General features: G+C 36.1%; 1 protein-coding gene across 6 annotated transcripts in view; it reads left to right on the top strand.

Annotated features, from left to right (window-relative positions):
* Positions 1-22,624, top strand: part of KANSL1L (KAT8 regulatory NSL complex subunit 1 like) — a 139,987-nt gene that overhangs the window by 7,703 nt on the left and 109,660 nt on the right. For 4 of the 6 annotated variants that reach the window (XM_077957499.1, XM_015110878.3, XM_077957498.1 and 1 more), the window contains exon 2: positions 9,211-10,327. In XM_077957499.1, coding sequence (XP_077813625.1) covers positions 9,240-10,327 — 1,088 coding nt within the window. In that variant the 5' untranslated portion in view covers positions 9,211-9,239. Of the gene's footprint in view, positions 1-8,419; positions 8,676-9,210; positions 10,328-22,624 lie in introns of those variants that run through there. The other 2 variants (XM_077957500.1, XM_028831073.2) reach the window with 2 other exon arrangements.

Below are 22,624 nucleotides of genomic sequence, written 5' to 3'. Positions count from 1 at the left end.
TGGTGTCTGACATTAATTTGGAGAAATTCTTAGTCATTATTGTTTCAAGTATTTTTTTCTTTTCTTTTTCTCTTCTTCTGGTATTCCCATTATGCATACGTTACACCATTTGTAATTGTCCCACAGTTCTTGGTTGGATATTCTCTTCTTCTCCAAACCCCCTGCCATCTTTGTTCTATTCCCTTTTTAGTTTTGGAGGTTTCATCTCTTCAAGCTTAGTGCTTCTTTCTTCCACCACATTCAGTCTACTACTAAGTCCATCAAAGGCATTATTTCTGTTGCAGTGTTTTTTATTTCTAGCATTTCATTTTTATTCTGTTTTAGAATTTCCATCTCTCTTCTTACATTACCTGTCATTTGTTGCATGTTGGCTTTTTTTTCCATTAGAGGCCTTAGCATATTAATCATAGTTGTCTTAAATTCTTGGTCTGGTAATTCCAACATCCCTGCCATATCTCATCTGGTTCTGATGCTTGCTTTTTCTTCAAACTCTGTTGTTTGCCTTTTAGTATGCCTTGTAGTTTTGAAAGCTGAACATGATGTGCTGAGTAAAAAGAACTCTAGTAAATAGGCTTTTAATAAGATGTAAGGGTAGAAAAGATGTTCTGTATGCCAGTGGTAAAGTCTGTCTTTCAGTGAGCTTGTGCCCTGGGCTGTGAACTTCACTCCTGCTTCTTAGTTTTTCCTCCACTTAGATAGGATAGAATGGCTAGAGGCTGCTGGAGTTGGATATTTAGTTAATATGTAACTTTTTAAAAGCAAGACTTCTCAATACATTCCTTAAAAAGTAATATTGGCCTTGCCGTCTTTACCTTGCTTGACCTCTTTAGCATTTGACAGAACCAACCATGTTATACACTTCTAAACACGTTGGTATTTTGATTTCATACACTTCTGGATTTCTTCCTATCTCACTGATGATCTTTTCAGTTTTCTTTTAGGGCTCTTCCTCTTTTATAGCTCCTCTTCCTTTGCTCAAGTAAATGTTAGTAAACCCCCACGTTTTGTCCTGGGCTCCTTTCTCTTCTTTGTTTATACCCACTCCCTAGGGTAAATACTATTTATATGCCAGTGACTCTGCAAAATAATCTCTCTAAATATGAATTCTTGCTTGAACTCCAGACTTGTTTTTATAGCTGTTTCCACTTGAATGTTTAATAGACACTTAAAAAGTAACATATCCAAAACAGAAATTTTTATGTTTTTCTTCTTCAACTTTCTTTCTCCCTGAGTCCGCCCCCTTTCAGAAAATAGCACCACTGACCTGACCACCCAGTGCTCAAGCCAAAAACCTAGGAGTCATCCTTGATTCCTTCCTTTCCCTTAATTCCTGTTAAGTGTTTGTCAAACGTTGTTGACTCTGTCTTGAATTTAATTTTTAAATTTTTATTTTTTTATATATATAAATATATATACCTGAGGCACTGAATTTGGGGGTAATATATTACACAGTAATAAATAATGAATACACTTGGATATGAACACCAATTCTTCATATCTATTGGATATATCCAATTAGTCTTAGATAAAAATATATGTGTATATATGTTTTTAAAAATAGAGACAGGGTCTCACCATATTACGCAGGCTGGTCTCAAACTCCTGGGCTCAAGTGATCCTCCCGCCTTGGCCTCCCACCATACTAGGATCACAGGCGTGAGCCACCATGCACACTCATCGTCTACCCCATAAATATATACACCTTCTTTGTACCCACAAAAATTAAAACAAATTTTTTAAAAGAATTTTTATGCTTTTCAAATCAGTATTCCTCCTTACTCATTTTGCCTTTAACAAATTGTCTATCTGTATAAATGAAATAATACCTAAAAAAAATAAAATTTAAAACTATATCATGGTCAAAACCACCATTCAGCATTAATCTGAATGATAAACTCAGTGACTTTCAGTAATATGCACATCTGATTTCTACTAACTCTTGAACACATTATCTTCTGAATATATATGTCAGAGGTTCCCAGCAGTACTATTTTAAATAATTATTTTTAAAAGTTTAGTATTTAATTTTTAGGAAGTCCAATTTAGCAGCGTTTTGTGAATAATGCTTTTGGTATCATATCTAAAAAAATCTTTGCCTAAAGCAGTGTCACAAACATTTTTTCTAATTTTTTTTCCTAGAAGTTGTACGGAGTCTGGCTCTGTCGACCATGCTGGAGTCCAGTACCACGATCTCCGCTCACTGCAAGCTCCGCCTCCCGGGTTCACGCCATTCTCCCGCCTCAGCCTCCTGTAGCTGGGACTACAGGCGCCCGCCACTACGCCCGGCTAATTTTTTGTATTTTTTTAGTAGAGATGGGGTTTCACTGTGTTAACCAGGATGGTCTTGATCTCCTGACCTCGTGATCCGGCTGCTCGGCCTCCCAGAGTGCTGGGATTACAGGCGTGAGCCACCGCGCCTGGCCAATAGGTCTGACCATTTTTATATAAGGTAGAAATATGTATTCAGTTTCCCTTTTTTTTTTTTTTTTGCCTATGGATGTCCAGTTAGTCTAGAGTGATAGGATTTAAGAAACAAGGCTTTCTACATTTAATTGCCTTGGTATCTTTGTCAAAATAATCAGGCCAGGCGCAGTGGCTCATGCCTGTAATCCCAGCACTTTGGGAGGCTGAGGTGGGCGGATCACCTGAGGTCAGGAGTTTAAGACCAGCCTGGCCAATATAGTGCAACCCCATCTCTACAAAAATACAAAAATTAGCCGGGCATGATGGCGGCTACCTGTAATCCCAGCTACTCGGGAGGCTAAGGCGGGAGAATCACTTGAACCTGTGAGGCAGAGGTTGCAGCAAGCCGAGATCACTCCATTGCACTCCAGCCTGGGCGACAGTCTCAAAAGAAAAAAAAAAAAGGCCATATGTGCGTGGGTCTGTTCCTGAGCTCTGTTCTTTCCATTTGTGTGTTTATCCTTTTGCTAATGCCACACTGTCTTGGCTACTATAAATTGGGAAGTAGTGTGAATCCCTCAACTTTGTTCTTTTCCAATTTGTTTTGGCTATTCTGGTTCCTTTAACTTTCATATAAATCTTTGAATTAGCTTGTAGATATCAGCAAAATGTCCTGCCAAGATTTTGTGCCTAAACTTGTAAATCAGTTTGAGGAGAATTCGCATCATAACAATATTGAATAGTTTTATCTGTGAACATAGTGTAATGCACTATTTAGGTCTTGATATTTTTATGGGTGTTTTGTATTTTTCAGTATAAAGATCATGTGCATCATCTTTTATTTAGATTTATACCAAAGCATTTTTGCAGGTGTTAGAATTATGACTGTTTAAAAATTTCTATTTCTAGTTTTTCATTTCTAGCATATAGAAATATAAATGAGTTTTGTATGTCGACCTTGCGTTTGCTGCCTTATTAAATTCATTAGTTGAGGAGTTTGATTCCTTGGGATTTTCTATGTAGAAAATCATGTCATCTGTGAATAGAGATGATTTTACTTACTTTATAATCTGTATGCTTTTTATTTCTTTTTTTTCTTGCCCTACGGTACTAACTAGGTCTTCCACTACAACATTGAATATGAGTGGTGAGAAATGTCTACCTTGCCTCATTCCCAGTCTTACGGCAGAAACATTCAGTCTTTCACCATTAATTATGAGATGAGCTATAGGCATTTGTGTAGATGCTTTTTATCAGATTAAAGAAATTCCCTCTCCTTGCTAATTTGCTGAGTTTTTCTCATGAATGAATATTGAATTTTGTCAAATGCTTTTTCTCCATTTATTGACATCATATCATATGGTTTCTCTTTAGTCTTTTGATATGATGAGTTTTAGTTATTGTTTTGTTTTGTTTTGTTTTCTTTTTTTAATTTTTTTTTTTGAGACAGAGTCTTGCTCTGTCGCCCAGGCTGGAGTGCAGTGGTGAGATCTCGGCTCACTGCAAGCTCTGCCTCCCGGGTTCATGCCATTCTCCTGCCTCAGCCTCCTGAGTAGCTGGGACTACTGGTGCCTGCCACCACACCTGGCTAATTTTTTGTACTTTTAGTAGAGATGGGGTTTCACTGTGTTAGCCAGGATGGTCTCGATCTCCTGACCTTGTGATCCGCCTGCCTCGGCCTTCCAAAGTGCTGGGATTACAGGCGTGAGCCACCGTGCCCAGCCTATTGTTTTCTTTAATGTTGAACCAGTCTTGTATTCATGAAATAAGCCATACTTGAACATAGTATCCTTTCTATATATTTTTGTTTTGTACATTTAAAAAATAGTAATTGAAATAGGTGTTGTTACTACTTGTGAGTACCAGAATCCATTGAAATGCCTTTAAATATCATGATCAATTCATTTATGAATTTAGTCAAGAAATACATGATAATTACTGTGTGCCAGACATTATTCTAGTGCTGGAGATTAGAACATTGAGTTCTTGCACTTAAACTACATTCTTTCTTAGAATGTAATATAATGTCAGGTAGCTATGAAGAGCAATAAAGCAGTGTAAGGGAATGGAGAATCATGAACCAAGAGGCTGAAGCTATTTTAAATATATTGGTCAGTGAAGGACTCTAATGAGGTGACCTTAGAAGAGAAACAAATGAAGTGAGGGAGCCAGCCATCTTATTTGTAAAAAAAATTTTCAGGCTGAGAGAATAGCAAACACAAAGTCCCTGTGTCAGAGACTTGCTTGGTATGTTTCAAATATAGTATAGAGGCCAGTGTTTCTGGAGTGTAGTAATTCATGGAAACAGTTGTAGAAGGCAAAGTAGTCAGGAACCTGATAATACCAATTTTGTAGGCTATAGTAAGGACAACTTTGGATTTTAAATATACTGGCAACCACTCATTTTCTCACCAGGTATTTGTTGGACATCTTCTGTGTGTCAGATAGATTTGCATGTTGAGGATACAGTAGTTAATAAAACTGTTCAAAAATCTAAGGCTTTGAAGAGCTTAGAAGTGTTAGTGGTAAGTGTAGTTGTTTATATAATATGAAGGTCATGAGAAGTGGTAGTTTGGAATATTCAGTTGGGAAACATTGTTTTATAAAATGATTATATATCTAGATAATTTAAATAATTGGAAGAAATCTACTTATATTTTATGCTAAAGCTATACTGAACATAATTTAATCTTTTTTATTTATAGGAGACATAGCTATTTTCATTAGTTTCTTTTGGTTGCAAAGTAGAGAGACTTATTTAGGCTAGGTTTGGAAATCGCAGAATAAGAGCTATGATATATCCAGGTCTTTCATAGACCAGAGCTTAAAAGTCTTCATATCCAAGTGTATTCATTATTTATTACTGTGTAATATGTTACCCCCAAATTTAGTGGCTTAAATTACATACTATTTCATAATTTCTGTGGGTTGAGAATCTAGGCATGTAAGCTTAGCTGGGTGCCTCTGGCTCAAGGTCTCCATAAGGCTGTTGTTAATCAAGGTATTGGCTAGAGCAACAGTCATCTCAAGGCATTACTGGGAAGGATCTGTTTCTCAGATCACTCACATTGCTGTTAGCAGGCTTCAGATTCTTTGCTATATGTTCGTTGAAGACATCGTTTCTTTACCACGTTGGTCTTTCCACTTCATAACATGGCAGCTGGCTTTCCTGAATAAGAGAGGGTGGCCAGATGGAAGCCACAGTCTCTTTGTAACCTAATCTCAGAAGTCATCTCATCACCTCTGCTACATTTTCATTAAAAGTGAGTCACTAAATCCAGTCCTTATTCTAGGAGAGGATTAAACAAGGGCATGAATACTAAGAGGGTGGGGATTATTAAGGTCATTTTGGAAGCTACTTATCCTACCAGTAAGGCCTAGAAATCTCACCAGAGATTTTGTGTATATGTTTTTTTCTAGTTCTCTACCATAAATGGGCCTTAGCCACTTTTAATCTTTGCATTTTTTCCCTTTCTCTTTTTGCTACGAATTGTATTTCTTAAATACTAATCTGCTTTTTTTTTTTGGACAGGGTCTTGCTCTGTCACTCAAGCTGGAGTGCAGTGGCATTATTATTTTTTTTTTTTGTAGAGCCTGGATTTCACCATATTGCCTAGGTTGGTCTTGAAGTCCTGGGCTCAAATGATCCACCTCTTTGGCCTCCCAAAGTGCCGGGATTATAGGCATGAGCCACTGTGCCCAGCCATGTGTATCTTTTTTTTTTTTTTTTTTTTTTTCTGAGACAGTGTCTTGCTCTGTTGCTCAGGCTGAAGGGCAGTGGTATAATCACAGCTCACTGCAGCTTCAACGTCCAGGCTCAAGTGATCTTCCTGCCTTAGCCTCTCAAGTAGCTGGTACCACTGGCACATGTCACCACACCTAGGACATTTTTTAGTATTTGTAGAGAAGAGGTCTCCCTATGTCATCCAGGCTGGTCTCGAACTCCTGGACTCAAGCAATCCTTCACCTTGACTTCCCAAAGTGCTCAGATTACAGGCATGAGCAATTGCACCCAGCCTCATTTCTCTACTTGTTATATTTAGCTTTTCCCTATCTTTATCCAGGGACTAAGATGAATTCTCCTGCCTTGTGATATTTCACCTCTGTCCCTGCTGCTAGCTAGTTTGTTAATATTCATAGTACTCTGTTCAGATTTTTGAGAGGGACAGGTGTGTGGTGTGGGAGATAAAGTTTAGTATCTTTTGAATATTGCTGTAACATCAGCAAGAACTGTGATTAAAGCAGTTTGCCTCAGAGAACAATGTAGACACTAAATACTATTATGGGTGTTTATTGATTAGAAGATATAGGTCTTTGAGTTGGTCACGGAACAACTTGAATCTTGAAAGAAATTTCCTAATGCTAGCTTGTTTTAGAATTGTTTTTCTATTTCCATAAAAGAAGAGTATAAACTGAAAAAAAAAAATCTTTTTTTTTTTTTTTTCCATTTAGGATAAATGGGAATCTATTTGCTTATTTTTGAGGCATTATATAAAAGTGTATAAATTTTGAGACATACTGAATTTGGGGAAAACTCATTGAGACATACAATAAAGTGTATACATAAAAAAAGTCTATAATTTTTTTCACTCAGTATTAACAACTATTAACATTTATTCATTTTGCATTTAGTCTTTTCCCTTCAAGTAGTAAGATTTTGTAGTTAAAATGCAAATCCCCTTAAACTATTACTTTTAATTCTGTTTTATGGAACCTAACTTGATGCAACTACTGTTACAAGTTTGGTAGATATTTTTCTGGTTCACTTTTTATTCTTGCAGACAGACACAAATGTATACATATATATGGTAAGGTTTTGTGTTTGTATTATATTTATATGGTACTATACTATATATATTTTACAGTGTTCTTTTTTCTTTTTAACTTGATATTGTTTTTAAGGTCTTTCCGTATTGATGCTTTAAGTCATTCCTTTTTAACTGCAATATAGTATTCCGTTACATTTTTAAAAATCTATTTTGTTATTGTTAGGCATCTAGATTGTTTTGAAAGGATGTTTTGCCATTATGAACATTACTCTTTGGTACCTGTGACAAACACATTTTCTACATTGTGGTCAAATTACTGAACCAATTTAGGATCCCAATAGATATGAGAAGTCTTACATCTCATGATATGTATGTGATGTTTTCAGAAAAAAAGTCTGTATCAGTTTGGTGATTGGAAAACTGGGCTCTTGTTTTGTTAATCTATATTCCCCTGATTACTAGTATGATTAAGTCTGTGTTTAGTGACCATTTGAATATCATCATCTGTGAAGTGCCTGACTGCTCTATCTTTTGCTCATTTGTAGGAATTCCTCCTATAATCTAGATACTAATACTTGTCTGATATATATGTTGCAAATATTTTCTCCTACTCTGTCATTTTGCTAATAACCCTTTTTTTTTTTTTATTACAGACATTGTTGTGCTTTTATTTTCTTCTTGATCGTTTTTGTTGGACTTTGTAAAGAATCAGCTTTTGGTTTTGTGTTTTTAAGTAGGAATAAAGGAAGTAGAGTTATAACTAGCTCTTGGGGACAGAAACTGTGAGAGTGTATCCATTTAAATGACTATCAACTGTTATGTGCTGAAACAAAAATTATGGCATATCAAGGTTACAAAATACTAGGTATCTTTAAAAAGTTATAATTGTTGATGATGTACAATTATTTTACTAACCAGGCTTCGTAATGTTTAATGGTACTGGGTTGCCTTTTTCTGTGAATCAGTATATGGATTTATACTTTTGATAATATGCAATGAAATTTGTTTAATTATGGGATAAATCTTTAGTGGTTATCTGACACTGTCTCCACTATTTTCTAGGCAGGAGTAATGCCTTCTGGTGCATATTCATTTGTGAAAAGGGTAAAATTGCAGATATTTTTAGAGGAAACATTGCATTAGGCAAGTTTTTACTATTACATATTTTTAACAGCTGTGAAGTTATATGTTTTTAGTTCTGTTCACTTAGGTTGTCTTCTTTTTTTTCTTTTCTTTTTTTTTTTTTTTTGAGTCTCACTCTGTTGCACAGGCTGGAGTGCGTTGGCGTGATCTCTGCTCACTTCAACCTCTGCCTCCCGGGTTCAAGCGATTCTCCTGCCTCAGCCTCCCAAGTAGCTGGGATTACAGTTGCCCACCACCATGCCTGGCTAATTTTTATATTTTTAGTAGAGACAGAGTTTTGCCACGTTGGCCGTGGTAAACTCCAACTCCTGATCTCAGGTGATCCGCCCACCTCGGCCTCCCAAAGTGCTGGGATTACAGGTGTGAGCTGCCACATCCGGCCTCACTTAGGTCTTCTTACACATTATTTATTATATTTTAATTCTTGTTATTAATACCGTTCAGGCTGTGATGATTAAATTCAGGAATAGAACTTTAGAGCAATTTATTATATTTTATAAAGATAAGTAATTCGTATTTTTGACTGAAAGTGCGCAATTGAGTCACATTTTCAATTGTTATTATCAGATTCTAGGCTGGAATATTTTTTCTTTGGACTGTAACTAAATGTAAAAAAATGGAATTCTGAGATGTAATTACATCCACAAATATTTGTTGAACACCTATTGTGTACTAGCAATGTGTAGCTTTAATTGGAGCTTTAGCTATTAGGCCCCCAGTCAGAGGGAAGAATAGCTTTATCTTTGTTGAAATAATGTTGGGACTTGGGAGATGAAGGGGGAGTTTTGTTCCTTCATGTTTTAATCAGAAATATCGGACATGTTGCCCTTAGAAAAAAGTATAAGCATAAAATTTTTTTCTAGATATTTGACCATTTATTTTTACATTATTGTAGGTTTCCATTACTTATCTACAGGAATCGCCATGACCCCAGCTCTGAGGGAGGCAACAGCAAAGGGTATCAGCTTTTCATCTTTGCCAAGTACCATGGAGTCTGACAAGATGCTCTACATGGAAAGTCCAAGAACTGGAGATGAAAAGCTAAAGGGAGACACCTTTTCTCAGATGCTTGGATTTCCAACTCCCGAATCTACTCTTAATACTAATTTTGTGAATTTAAAACATTTTGGCTCCCCTCAGTCTTCAAAACATTACCAGACTGTTTTTTTAATGAGATCTAATTCTACATTAAATAAATACAATGAGAATTATAAACAAAAGAAATTAGGGGAGCCCAGTTGCAATAAGCTGAAAAACATACTGTATAATGGCAGCAACATTCAGCTTGGTAAAATCTGTCTTTCTCATTCTGAAGAGTTCATCAAAAAGGAACCTTTATCAGATACCACGAGCCAGTGCATGAAAGATGTACAAATTATTTTGGATTCAAATATAACCAAAGACACTAATGTAGATAAAGTACAACTACAAAACTGTAAATGGTATCAAGGGAATGCACTTTTGGATAAAGTTACTGATGCTGAGATTAAAAAGGGTTTATTGCACTGTGCTCAAAAGAAAATTGTAGCTGGCCACTCAAATGTGTCTATTAGTTCTTCAGCTGCTGAAAAAGAGGAGGAAGTAAATGCTCGTTTACTTCATTGTGTAAGCAAACAGAAAATTTTACTTAGCCAGGCTAGAAGAACTCAGAAACATTTGCAGATGCTCCTGGCAAAGCATGTTGTTAAGCACTATGGTCAGCAGATGAAATTGTCTATGAAACACCAACTCCCCAAAATGAAGATGTTTCATGAACCTACCACAATTTTGAGTAACAGTTTACCTAAATGCACTGAAATTAAGCCAGAAGTTAACACATTGACTGCAGAGAATAAATTGTGGGATGATGCAAAAAATGGCTTTGCACGGTGTACAGCTGCGGAAATCCAAAGATTTGCGTTGTCTGCTACAGGGCTGTTGTCTCATGTTGAAGAGGGTTTGGATTCCGATGCAACTGATAGCAGCTCTGATGACGATTTGGATGAATATACCCTTAGAAAAAATATGGCAGTGTAAGTGCAAAATTATTATTAGACTATTTTCTATTGCATATATAGCAGCAATTATCTTAGTTTCCAGGTACATTGACAAGAAATGGCTTTTCTAAAATCTTGATGCTATACTCTTTTTTTTTTTTTTAATTTTTATTTTTGAGATGGAGTCTTGCTCCGTCACCCAGGCTGGAGTGTACTGGTGCAATCCTGCTCACTGCAACCTCTGCCTCCCAAGTGCAAACAATTCTCCTGCTTTAGCCTCCTGAGTAGCTGGGGTTACAGGTGTGTGCCACCACACCCAGCTAATTTTTGTAGTTTTAGTAGAGACAGGGTTTCACCATGTTGGTCAGACTGGTCCCCAACTCCTGACCTTGTGATCCACCCGCCTCGGCCTCCCAAAGTGCTGGGATTACAGGTGTGAGCCACCACACCCAGCCACCATAATCTTTTATGTTACAAAACTTTCAGTGAATTTTTAAAATGTTTTATTTGTTAAATTATTGTGTGTGAGTATATAAATACTATTTAAAAATAAATTTACCAAACTAGGAAAAACCCATACGGGAATAATGAAATTATTGAGCTATAAATAGGCATTTTTTCTATTCTTGAATAGTCTGTGGACAAGGCCTAATCTTTGTTTAAGTGATCTAGTTAATATGTGTATCTAACTAAAAAATCTTAGTCTGTACATACGGAGCCCTCATTGTCTTTGGGAGCGTATCAGTTGAGAGCACATGTGTGTTGACTTACTACTTTTTTTCCTTAACTGTCTACTCGTTATACTTACAGCTTTCAGAACTGGCCTTTACCAACTCAGTTTTTGCTAGCTTAGTATAACTAAAACAAAACTATAATGTCAGCTGTAAGATATCTATTGAATGCTTATAATGTGCTAGACACTAAGATTCAGTTGTGAGCAACGTGTTCACAACCTCTGCCTTTTGGGGCATGTACTTGAGAGACAGGTATCACCATATTAAAAAATAAAAAGCAGAGAAAAGTAGTTTCAATTATCACACCATGATAACACTACAGACCAGCTCTGTCCAATAGAAACTTCTGAGATGATGGATCTTTTATATGTGTGCTATCCAATAGGCACTAGCCTTATGTGGATATTAAACACTTAAGATTTGGCCAGTGATACTAAGGAAATGAGTTTTTAATTTTATTTAATTGACTAAATTTTAATTGAAATGGTCTAAAAAGCATAATTTTTAATCTAGTTTTCAGGGAATCTATTACTGTTCCCAAATTAATGTAAATTACTGTTTATATATATAGCATTTTGGGGGAAAGAAGTCTGTCACACATGGATATGTACAGGGGAACAACACTTACTGGGGCTTTTTAAAGGGTGCAGGGTGGGAGGAGGGAGAGGATCAGGAATAATTAACTAATGGGCATTAGGGTTAAAACCTGGGCGATGAAATAATCTGTATAACAAACCCACATGACACAAGTTTATCTATGTAACAAACCTGCACTTGTACCCCTGAACTTAAAAGTTAAAAAAAAACTTTTTCAAATTCTCAAAAATAAATGAGAATTACAGAATTGGAAACCAAACACATTGATATTTACTAAGAAATAGAAGGTCAGTGTATTAGTTTTTATGGTGAGAAATAAAATATAAAGCAAAGTGGGCATTCTAGTCTTCTAGTGTTCTGATATCACTGTAGTTGAAATTTGTTTGCATGTGGAATTTATAGTAGTTAATAAGCACAGATTATTTTTCTGGCTGGCATTGTGCTAGTTATTTAACATATGATATCTCATTTAATTCTTTCAACAACCCTAGCAGGTAGTTGTTATCCTTATTTCACTTAAGAAGAAACACACTCAGCATGGGTTAAGTAACTTACCCATGGTTAAAAAGCCAAGTAAGTGGCAGAAACAGGATTTTGCTCACATATATGACTCTAAACATATGCTTATTCTCTTGTAACATGCTGTTTTCTCAACATTGCATCATTGATACTTATAGCTACAAGAATTATTAGGTACATGTGTTCTGAAAGAAGTCTGAAAGTTTACCAATTTTTGTGTATACAATACTTTTGAAGTATTTAAATATAATTTAGTGGGCACATTCAGTAAATTAAGTATTTTTTGTTGTTGAGAAGAGCTAATGGAGCGATTTGTCTTTTTTAAGCTAGAAACAAGAATAAGAAACTTTTGGTCAGGGTGTGGTGGCTCACGCCTATAATCCCAGCACTTTGGGAGGCCCAGGTGGCCAGATTGCTTGAACCCAGAAGTTCGAGACCAGCCTGGGCAACATAGCAAAACCTCATCTATACAAAAAATACAGTATAAAAATTAGCCCAGCATGGTGGTGTGCACCTGTAGTCCCAGCTACCTGGGAGGCTAAGGCAGGAGAATTGCTTGAACCCAGGAGTTGGAGGTTGCAGTGATTCCATATCACCCCCTTGCACTCCAGTCTGTGTGACGAGAGTAAAACTCATATCAAAAAAAGAAAGAAAATTTTGTTTTCTCAGACCGTTTTGAACTATAATGTTATTTTCATTAGTAGTCCCTTCATTGATTTCCTATAGTGCTTAGTCTGCCATACAATTTGTCATTAAATTGTGTTTTGTCCTATACAGTTTGCTAATATATCTGCTAGTCTTAACCAACCCCTATTAAGGGTAGATACCACACTTTTTACTTTCTGATTATTTCTTTTTTTCTTTTTCTTTTTCTCTTTTTTTCTTTTTGAGATGGAGTTTCGCTCTTGTTGCCCAGGCTGGAGTGCAATGGCGCGATCTTGGCTCACCGCAACCTCTGCCTCCTGGGTTCAAGCGATTCTCCTGCTTCAGCCTCCCAAGTAGCTGGGATTACAGGCGTGCACCGCCATGCCCAGGTAATTTTGTATTTTTAGTAGACATAGGGTTTCTCCATGTTGATCAGGCTGGTCTCAAGCTCCTGACCTTAGGTCATCTGCCGACCTTGGCCTCCCAAAGTGCTGGGATTACAGGGGTGAGCCACTGTGCCCGGCGAACTTTCTGATAATTTCTTATCAAAGGCATATAAATTTTGATTTTTCAAAACATTTTGAGATTTACATTTATTTCTTGAATTTGGTGAGGCAACACTAAGTTTAGACATTTGTGTGAAACATAACACAGAAATGGTGAAATTCAAATGATAGAAACACTTTTTTTTACAAAATAATGTACCTCCTATTTTTAACCAACTCTGCAAGTTTGTTAGGTAAACTGAAGGAAAGTAACCTGGAAAAAATTGGGTTCTGGTTTGAAAAGTTTATTTCTCCTACTCTCTTTCTTTTTCCCATAATCAGCTAGAGGGGATTCAGAGACTCTAGACATAAATTTTAAGAAAATAATGAATCTAAGAAATTTACTGTCAGTTCATTAAGGTAGGATTCTGGCCTCTTGCATTATTGGCCTCTTAATATTATGATTAATACCTTGGTTGTTAAAGACCCACCTGAATTTTTTGAAGGTCAAATAAACTTTGCTTTAAGGTTAAACTCATCTGATCTATACAAATCAATAATACTAAATTTATGTAACAGCTCTTTACATTTTTTATATCACTGAATTATTCGATACTTGTTTTGTTTTTGTTTTTTTGGGTTTTCTTTAATACTTGAAATCTATTCAACATTTCTTGATTTCATATATCTTCCCATACATTAAATACAAAATTTTGTTTTGAATATTTTTGCTAACACTAGTAGATTTCTTGTGGGAAAGACTATTCAACATTATATTAATTTTGAAGTTGACTAAATATTAAGAACAAATGACATAACTTTATTTGTATCTCTTGGTGTGAATATAAAAGCAGTTTCTGTTTTTTAAAGTTGGAATTAATCAGTTCTATCTCAGGTCATTAAATTCATATTTAAATATAAAATATCCTTATAAGTTTATTTTTGTTATTTTCTTCTCTACGTTTGTGAAAAGAGTTTTCAAATCTACATGAGTATTTTTAATGTATAAAGTTCAGAGTGAAACTTTAAACATAAAATACTAAGTAAACAGATGCATTTTGTGGTTCTAAATTTTTAAGTGAGTGCTAACACAAATTTTCATTGTCTTTATTGAATATGTTGATTTCTTAAAGTATAAGATCTAGAGTGGTAAATACTAAAGTTGACTTCAACTTAATTTTAAGCAGCTTGAGTGTTAGTACTACTCTTTCATCGTATAGCCTAGTATTGTCTTCTGTTTAATGATTGCTTGGTATTTGTTGAGTGAATGAATGACTATTTCTGTATTTGTATATGTAGTTGTAAAGACATAAACATTGAGGCTGGCAATCTGAAATTTCTCTCTTCTATATATGGGTTTTAAAAATTTCATTGTGGAGTTGCATTGTGTTTACTTAATGTTTTTTTCCATTCCTTCCTTTGTTTCTAATATTAAACTGGCCACAGGATGTTTCTTGTACAGCATAGACCTTCCCATAAATGTTCAATGACTGAATAAATGAAATATACCAAAATATGGACATTTAAAAGTAATGATTTTATTATAATATTCAATGTTTGCAATTTTTAAAGTTGATAAGTAAAATGCATTATATTTACCTTAAAAATTTTAGATGGTATTAATATTATATGCCTTCTATTTTTCTTTGAGTCAGTAGCCCTAATAGGAAAAATTGATCAGGAAGTTAGCTGTGAAGGAATATAATTGTTTTAGAAAATTGGATACTATTCACATTAGTCATTACAATTACCTTTTTTTAAAAAAAAATATATATTTGGCTTGACTTTTTTACTTTTCCTCCAAAAATGTAGTAGGCAATAAATTAGTTCCTAATGATATTACTAATAGACTTTAATTCATAATGATGTTACTAATTGACATTAATAATAACTTTTGGTTGAGAGGCTAGTATGCATTCGAAGTAAAAGAAAGTCACTTTCCTTTGGAAAGCATAGTAGGGAGACTTTGTTTTTTGTAGGTTTAAGATGTAGTCCTTCCATTGTAATATGAATAGATTTTTGCCTCCAGTGTTCTTTTTATTTGTCCAGTAAGGTCCATGAGCACTGAACTGGTTAAATGTGAGAGGATGTGGGTGAGTCACTGACAAAAGTTGGCTACGATTATGTTATTTCTCATCTGATGGTAGAGCCATAGAATTCTAGCATTTCTTTTCTTTTTTTTCGGGGGAATGAGGATCAGTTACATTTTTCCAGGCTGCATTTTGGGGAAGCACAGATTTTGACACAGGCATGTTTTAATTTTCCAAGGGTTGTGGAAAAGGAAGAAATAATGCTGCTTGTCTTATTCCAGGAAACCTACCAATATCTTCCAAATCACACAATTGTTTCAAATGTTGGGGGAAAAAAAATCCCACTCTATCCCTAAATTGGTCACCATATATTCAAATTTTCTTAAAGTTTTTACTTAGATATGTAAATAAGCAGACTTGATTAAGGGAATTCTTTTCAATAGATTTAGGCATTCACCAAAGAAGAAAGGGGAATTGTTGATGTTTAGTAAGAGCTGTTGGGAGACTCCAGATTAAAAAATAGAGAATAATTAATTTTTTGCAGACCCATAGAAATGGATACTCATGGTTTTGTTCTTGCTTTCCTGCTTTGCTAATGGAAAGGAAAAGAACTGAAAAGCAAGGTGATCCAGTATTTCCCTTTGAGGAATTGGATAAATAGGAGTAGAAACTCAGTGCCAAGATTCAGAGGGCAAAGAGACTGATAACATTTCATTATTCATTGTAAACAAGAGTAACTTTGTATTTGTATAATGTGGAGTTTATAGGTTTTTTTGTATTTGTTATCTTTTTTTATTCCCTGCATGTCTGACAGATGGGACAAGTTGAATTTTGTTTTATTTTGTTTATAAGGAAAACAAAAAGTTGAGTGAATTCTAGGGAATTTGCAAATGATACTTAAATGAAGAACCTTTTCTTTTCTGTGGGAGAAGTGGAAGGGAAGTAAAGGGCAAAAATTCAAAAGTGTAATTGTAAATGAACTAGTAGCTAAAAATGGGAAAGAAATATTTTATTTATTTTTATTTTTATTTTTAGAGACAAGGTCTCAACTCTGTTGCCCAGGTTGGAGTACAGTGGCATAGTCATAGCTCACTGCAGTCTGAACTCTTCAGCTCAAGGGATCCTCCTGCCTGAGTAGCTAGGACTACAGATGTGTGCCATCATGATTGGCTAAATATTAACATTTTTTTATAGAGACAAGGTTTAGCTATGTTGCCCAGGATGGTCTTGAATTCCTGGCTTTAAGCTGTCTTCCTGCCTTGGCCTCCCAAATTGCTGGTATCAGAGCATGAGCTACCATGCCCAAGCAAGAAATATTGTCTACTGTGGCATGTGGACATCTTTGAGGGAAGTAGTACTTCAATCAAAATAAGCTCATTTGATTTTAAAAAGGCTTTTTTTTGCAACGTGATGTTTAAAAGACTACATGTGTACTAGATTTTCTCTCAGTGTTGTTAGTTAGTTAATGGCAAAGCTGGGATTTTAGCCTGGATCCTTTAACTCCCATTTAAGGCTGTACTTCTATATCTACAGACTTTAGCTGGCTTAGGCCAAAGTTAAATTGACTGAGTCATTTTCAACATCCACATAACAAAAAAAGGTGTTTTGTTTTCAAAGGAAAATTAAGATATTACTATAAAGTTGAAGTTTTTGATGAAAAAAAGCATCAGATTGCTTGTATATATATTAATTTCTTTAAATCTTGCTATAAATTAGTGAATCACAATCCTCTCTTCTTCACCCCAACACATCTGAGGATGACCAAGTAAATAAGTCTTTTGATTGCCTTGATTCTCACAGGCTGGGGAGAGGTGGAGAAACTCATCCTCTTGGACCATATTGCTTAGAAAAGTCTACAGGTGATCATAACATAATTTTCTTTGAGACTTCTATATAATATGTATCACTTAAATGTTCTATATACCTTTACTTAAAAATAAACCACCTTCATAGATGAAACAAAATGGCATTTATGTCCTGTATGGAGAAAGCAGAATAGTAAAACTGTTTGCAGAAGTTATGCAGGTGTTAATTGTATTTGTCATCGGAAATGATCACCTTTGTTTTCCTAATTTTGACAAGAAAGCACAGCTCAGCTGAGTGATATAAGCAAGATAGTCGGGTAGGAGATACCAGTCTTCATTCCCGAACAAAAAACAAGAACTAGGTATCTTTCCGTGAATGAAAGTAACCTTGGGAGGGCTCAAATGTTTAAGTACAAATCTGCAACAACATAGTGGAGTGAACAAACAAACAAAAATCCAGAGGATAACTGCACAGAAAGGATAGCTGGGGAGACTGGCATACCTGAGACGTCTGGAGATGGCTAGAAACAAAGAAAGGTGGGGGCTGTCAGTATGAGGTACATGGTGGGTGCTACCATAGTCACCACTGGCCACAACATCAGTATCTTTTGCCATTGAGGTGATCAACAGCCATCACCACTGTGGATCCCTAGAGAGGAAGATGTGGTTGCATCCCCTACCCCCACCACCGCCACCAAGAAGGAGCTGCGTGTCCAAGATTGGGACCACCACCCTCCCAATCCTAACATGAGCCCTAGACTCTAGAGCTTCAACTGCCCCGTGCATGCCCACACACCAGACCTTGGCTCCATGACCACATATCCACATTCCAGATTCTGTCCCACTATGCACATTCTCACCTCAAACACAAGAGCCATCGTGGCTGTGGACTAGCCTCAATCCAAGCCTTGGAGCCCAGGTTGCTTTGCTATGAACATTGGCTCCATTGCCACTCTTTCAACATCTGTGCCTCTGACATCTGAGCCATCATCACAATGTACTAGCCCACTCCTTGGACCCCAGAACCTTTGTAATTCCCTGTGTGCCCATGCCTCAGAAACAAGAACCACTGCCTTTATGGAATAATCTGTACCCTGGGCCCTGGAGCTGTGGTTTCTCTGTCTATGAAACTACTTCTACCACAGTGAGTCCATGCCCCAGACCCTGGAAACATTGTAGCTCTGTGTGTGCTGCTGCTTTGGATCTCAGCCCCCTGGCAGCTCCAAAAGCAGTCACATCTTGCACATTGTTACTAACATGGGAATGGGGGAACCTGCACTCTGGATATGGGTGCCACCTCAGCACTAGACCCTGGAGCCATGGTTCCTACACATGCCCATGCTCCAGAATCCAAATTGTTAGCTGTTTCATGGATGACTCATATGAGATACCATTGCTGTCACCACTGCAAATGCACCTGCAAGTTAGACCCAGTGCCAAGAGGGATTCCACTGGCCACAGCTTTCCTGGTAGGAGAAAAAGAGATCAGGAGGACTGACCCCACCAGTCTTCATGACTGGAACACCCAATAGCCCTTGCTACTGCTGTAGACAGTGGCTGCTGAGGATCCTTGTGATCTTTGGCAGTGCTAACATCAGTTGATAGAGCTATACAGAGATTTTGCTGCTATGCATTTACTAGAGTCAGACGTGTCACACTGCACCCAGCTGTTGTCCTCACACCCACCTGAAGGAGAAGTTTTTTTCCTCACTGAAACCAGTATATGAAGTCAGAAGGAGGTGACTGCTTCATCAACTATGCAGACATTAATTCAAAGTAACAAGCAACATGAAAAGCCAAAGAAGCATACCACCACCAAAGAACATGATAATTTTGCAGGAACTAACCCTAAAGAAATAGAAGATCTATGAATATCTTGGCAGATAATTCAAAATGATTCTTTTAAGTAAAATACGAGAGAACACAGAGGGGCAATTCAACAAAATCAGGAAAACAATACAGAAATAAAATGAGAAGTTTAACAGAATGATTGAAATTATTAAGAAAAAAAGATAACTAAGATAACTAGGCAGAAATTCTGGAGCTGAATATAAACTGAAGAAAGTGGAAAATGCAACAGCATCAGCAGCAGAATTGATCAAGCAGAATAAAGAATCTGTGAACTCAAATACAGGTTATTTGAAAATATCCAGTCAGAGAAGGAAAAATAATGAAAAGGAGTGAAGAAAGCCTGTGCAATTTATGGGATATCCTCAAGAGAGCTAATGTTCACATTATAGCAATTAAGGAAGGAGAAGAGAGAAGGGGTAGAAAGTATTTTTAAAGATATAATGACTGAAAACATCACAAATCTGGGGAAGAGAGCTAATTGTTCACATTATAGCAATTAAGGAAGAAGAGAGAAGGGGTAGAAAGCATTTTTAAAGATATAATGACTGAAAACATCACAAATGTGGGGAGAGATACCACATTGAGGTAAAGGAGGGTCCAAGGTCTCCAGTCATTTTCAAACCAAAGACCATACTACAACATATTATCATCAAACTGTCAAAAATCACAGAGAGACTATTGAAAATAGCAAGAGAAAATCTTCACATACAAGGGAGCCCTCAGGAAGTTATCTGCACATTTCTAAGCAGAAACTTTGTAAGCCAGGAAAGTGTGGGATGATATATTCAAAGTGCTGGGGGGGAAAAAAAAAACCTACCAACCAAGAATACTTTACCCAACAAAACTGTCCTTCAGAAAGGGAGAAAGACGACTTTCCCAGACAAACAAAATCTGAGAAAGTTAATCATCACTAACCTGCCTTACAAGAAATGGTAAAGAGAATTCTTCAGGCTGAAAAAAACAGAATGCTAATTAGGAACATGAAAACATATGAAAGTGTAAAACTCACTGGTGATAGTGAGGAAATAGTCAATTCAGAATAATAATGTAATGGTGGTATATAAATCACTTATGTTTTTATAATTAAAAGACAAAGCTATTAAAAATAGCTACAATAATTTGTCATAGGATGTACAATATGAAAAGATGTAAATTGTGATATCAAAAGCTAGAATAGGAATAAAAGTATAGAGATTTAGTATATGAAATTGAAGTTATTATCAGCTTGAAATAGACTCCTAATAACTATGAATTGTTCTCTTAAGCCTCATTGTAACCACAAAGCAAAAACCTATAGTAGATATACAAAAGATGAAGAGAAAGGAATCCAGGCATATAATTACAGAAAATCACCAGATCACAAAGGAAGACAGCAAGAGAGGAAGAAAGGAACAAAGAATCTGATTTAAAAAAAAAACAGGCCAGGTGTGGTGGCTCACGCTTGTAATCCCAGCACTTTGGGAGGCTGAAGTGGGCGGATCATGAGGTCAGGAGATCAAGACCATCCCGGCTCACACAGTGAAACCCCGTCTCTGCTAAAAATACAAAAAAATTAGCCGGTCGTGGTGGCAGGCACCTGTAGTCCCAGCTACTCTGGAGGCTGAGGCAGGAGAATGGCGTGAACCTGGGAGGCAGAGCTTGCAGTGAGCAGAGATTGCGCCACTGCATTCCAGCCTGGGCAACAGAGCCAGACTCTGTCTAACAACAACAACAAAAAATTTAAAAGAAAAAAATTGTGAACACAAAGGCAATAATAAACCTTTACCTATCAACAATTGCCTTAGATATAAATATATTAAATTATCCAATTTAAAAACATATTGTCAGTGAATGGATTTTTTTTAACACCCAGCTAGCTATATGTGCCCTGTAAGAGGCTCACTTCAAGTATAAGGACACACACAGACTAAAAGTGAAAGAATAAAATGTGGTATTCCATGCACATGGGAACCAAAAGAGAGCAGGGGTGGCTACATGTATATCAGAAAAAAATACACTTTAGGTCAAAACATGTAAAAAGAGACAAAAAGGTAAGTAGATATTGATAAAGACACCAGTTTGTTAAGAGGATAGTACATTATAAACGTATGTAACCAATATCAGAGAATCTAAATATAGCAAATATTAATCGATCTGAAGGAAGAAATAGACTGCAATACAATAATAGTAGGAGACTTTAATACCCCACTTTCAACAATGAATAAATCATCCAGACAAAATCAAAAGGAAGCATTGGGCTGGAACTATAGTTTATGCCAAATGGACCTAACAGACATATATAGAATATTCCATCCAACATCATAATATACATTGTTTCCAAGTGCATATGGAACATTCTTCAGGATTGATCATATGTTAGGCCCCAGAACAAATCTTAACCAACATGATTGAGATCATATCAAGTATTTTTTCCAACCAAAATGGTATGAAATGAGAAATAAGTAACAGGAGGAATTTTGGAAAATTCACAGATATGTGGAAATTAAGCAAAATGTTTCTGAAAAGCCAGACATTAAAAAACACCTACATTAAAAAAGTCATCTCAAACAACATTATACTTCAAGGAAGCAGAAAAAGAAGAACAAACTAATCCCAAAATTAGTACAAGAAGGAAATAAGATCAAAGCAGTAGATATTAGAAAAACAATAGAAAAGATCGATGAAAGCAAGAATTGATTTTTTGTAAAGATAAGCAGAATTAGCAAACCTTAGCTACAGTAAGAAATGAAAAAAGACCCAAATATATAACATCAGAAATGAAAAAGGAGACATTACAGCTGATACCACAGAAATATAATGGATCATAAGAGACTATTATGGAACATCTCTATGCCAACAAATTGCATAACCTATAAATGCATAAATTCCTAGGCACATACACTCTAACATGAATCATGAAGAAATAGAAAATTGGAACTAACCAATAGCAAATAAAGAGATGAAAACAGTAATAAAGACCCCCATCAAAGGAAAGCCCAGTACCCGATGACTTCACTGTACTCAAAAAAAATTTAAAGAGGAGGGAATACTTTCAAACTCATTTTATGAGGCCAGCATTACTCTGATACCAAACCGAGAAAAGGACACTATAAGAAAAAAACAAAAAACAGATTATAGGCCAATGTCCTTTGTGACTATCCTTGCCAAAATACTAACAAACTGAATTTAACTACACATTAAAAGGATCATTCACCACAGTCAAGTGGAATTTATTCCTGGGATGCAAGGATGGTTCCACATATACAAATCAATAAATAGGATACACCACATTGATAGAATGAAGGACAAAAAACATATTCTTATCTCAATACATTTGCAGCAAAAGGATTTGACAGAATTCAGGCTTTCACCAAATTAGGTATTGAAGAAATGTACCTCTCTACCAATAAAGGCCATATATGATATGAATTGGGTTAACATTCAATTTAGTGGCAAAAACTTGAAACCTTTTCCTCTAAGACCATTTCAGTCTGCTTGGGCTGCTGTAAGAAAATACCTTAGACTCAGTAACGTATTATCAAAAGAATTTTTTTACAGTCTGGAGGCTGGGAAGTCCAAGACCAAGTTGTCAGCAGATTCAGTGTCAGGTGAGGACTTGTTCTTTGCCTCATGTTGGTGTTTTCTGCCTCTCATCTCACATGGTGGACAGGGAAAACAAGCTTCCTCA

Source organism: Macaca mulatta, chromosome 12 (assembly GCF_049350105.2).
Source record: "Macaca mulatta isolate MMU2019108-1 chromosome 12, T2T-MMU8v2.0, whole genome shotgun sequence".
In the NCBI taxonomy this organism is placed as follows: Eukaryota; Metazoa; Chordata; class Mammalia; order Primates; family Cercopithecidae; genus Macaca; species Macaca mulatta.
Note: the sequence above shows the minus strand (reverse complement) of the source record. Positions and strands in the feature narration are given on the sequence as shown.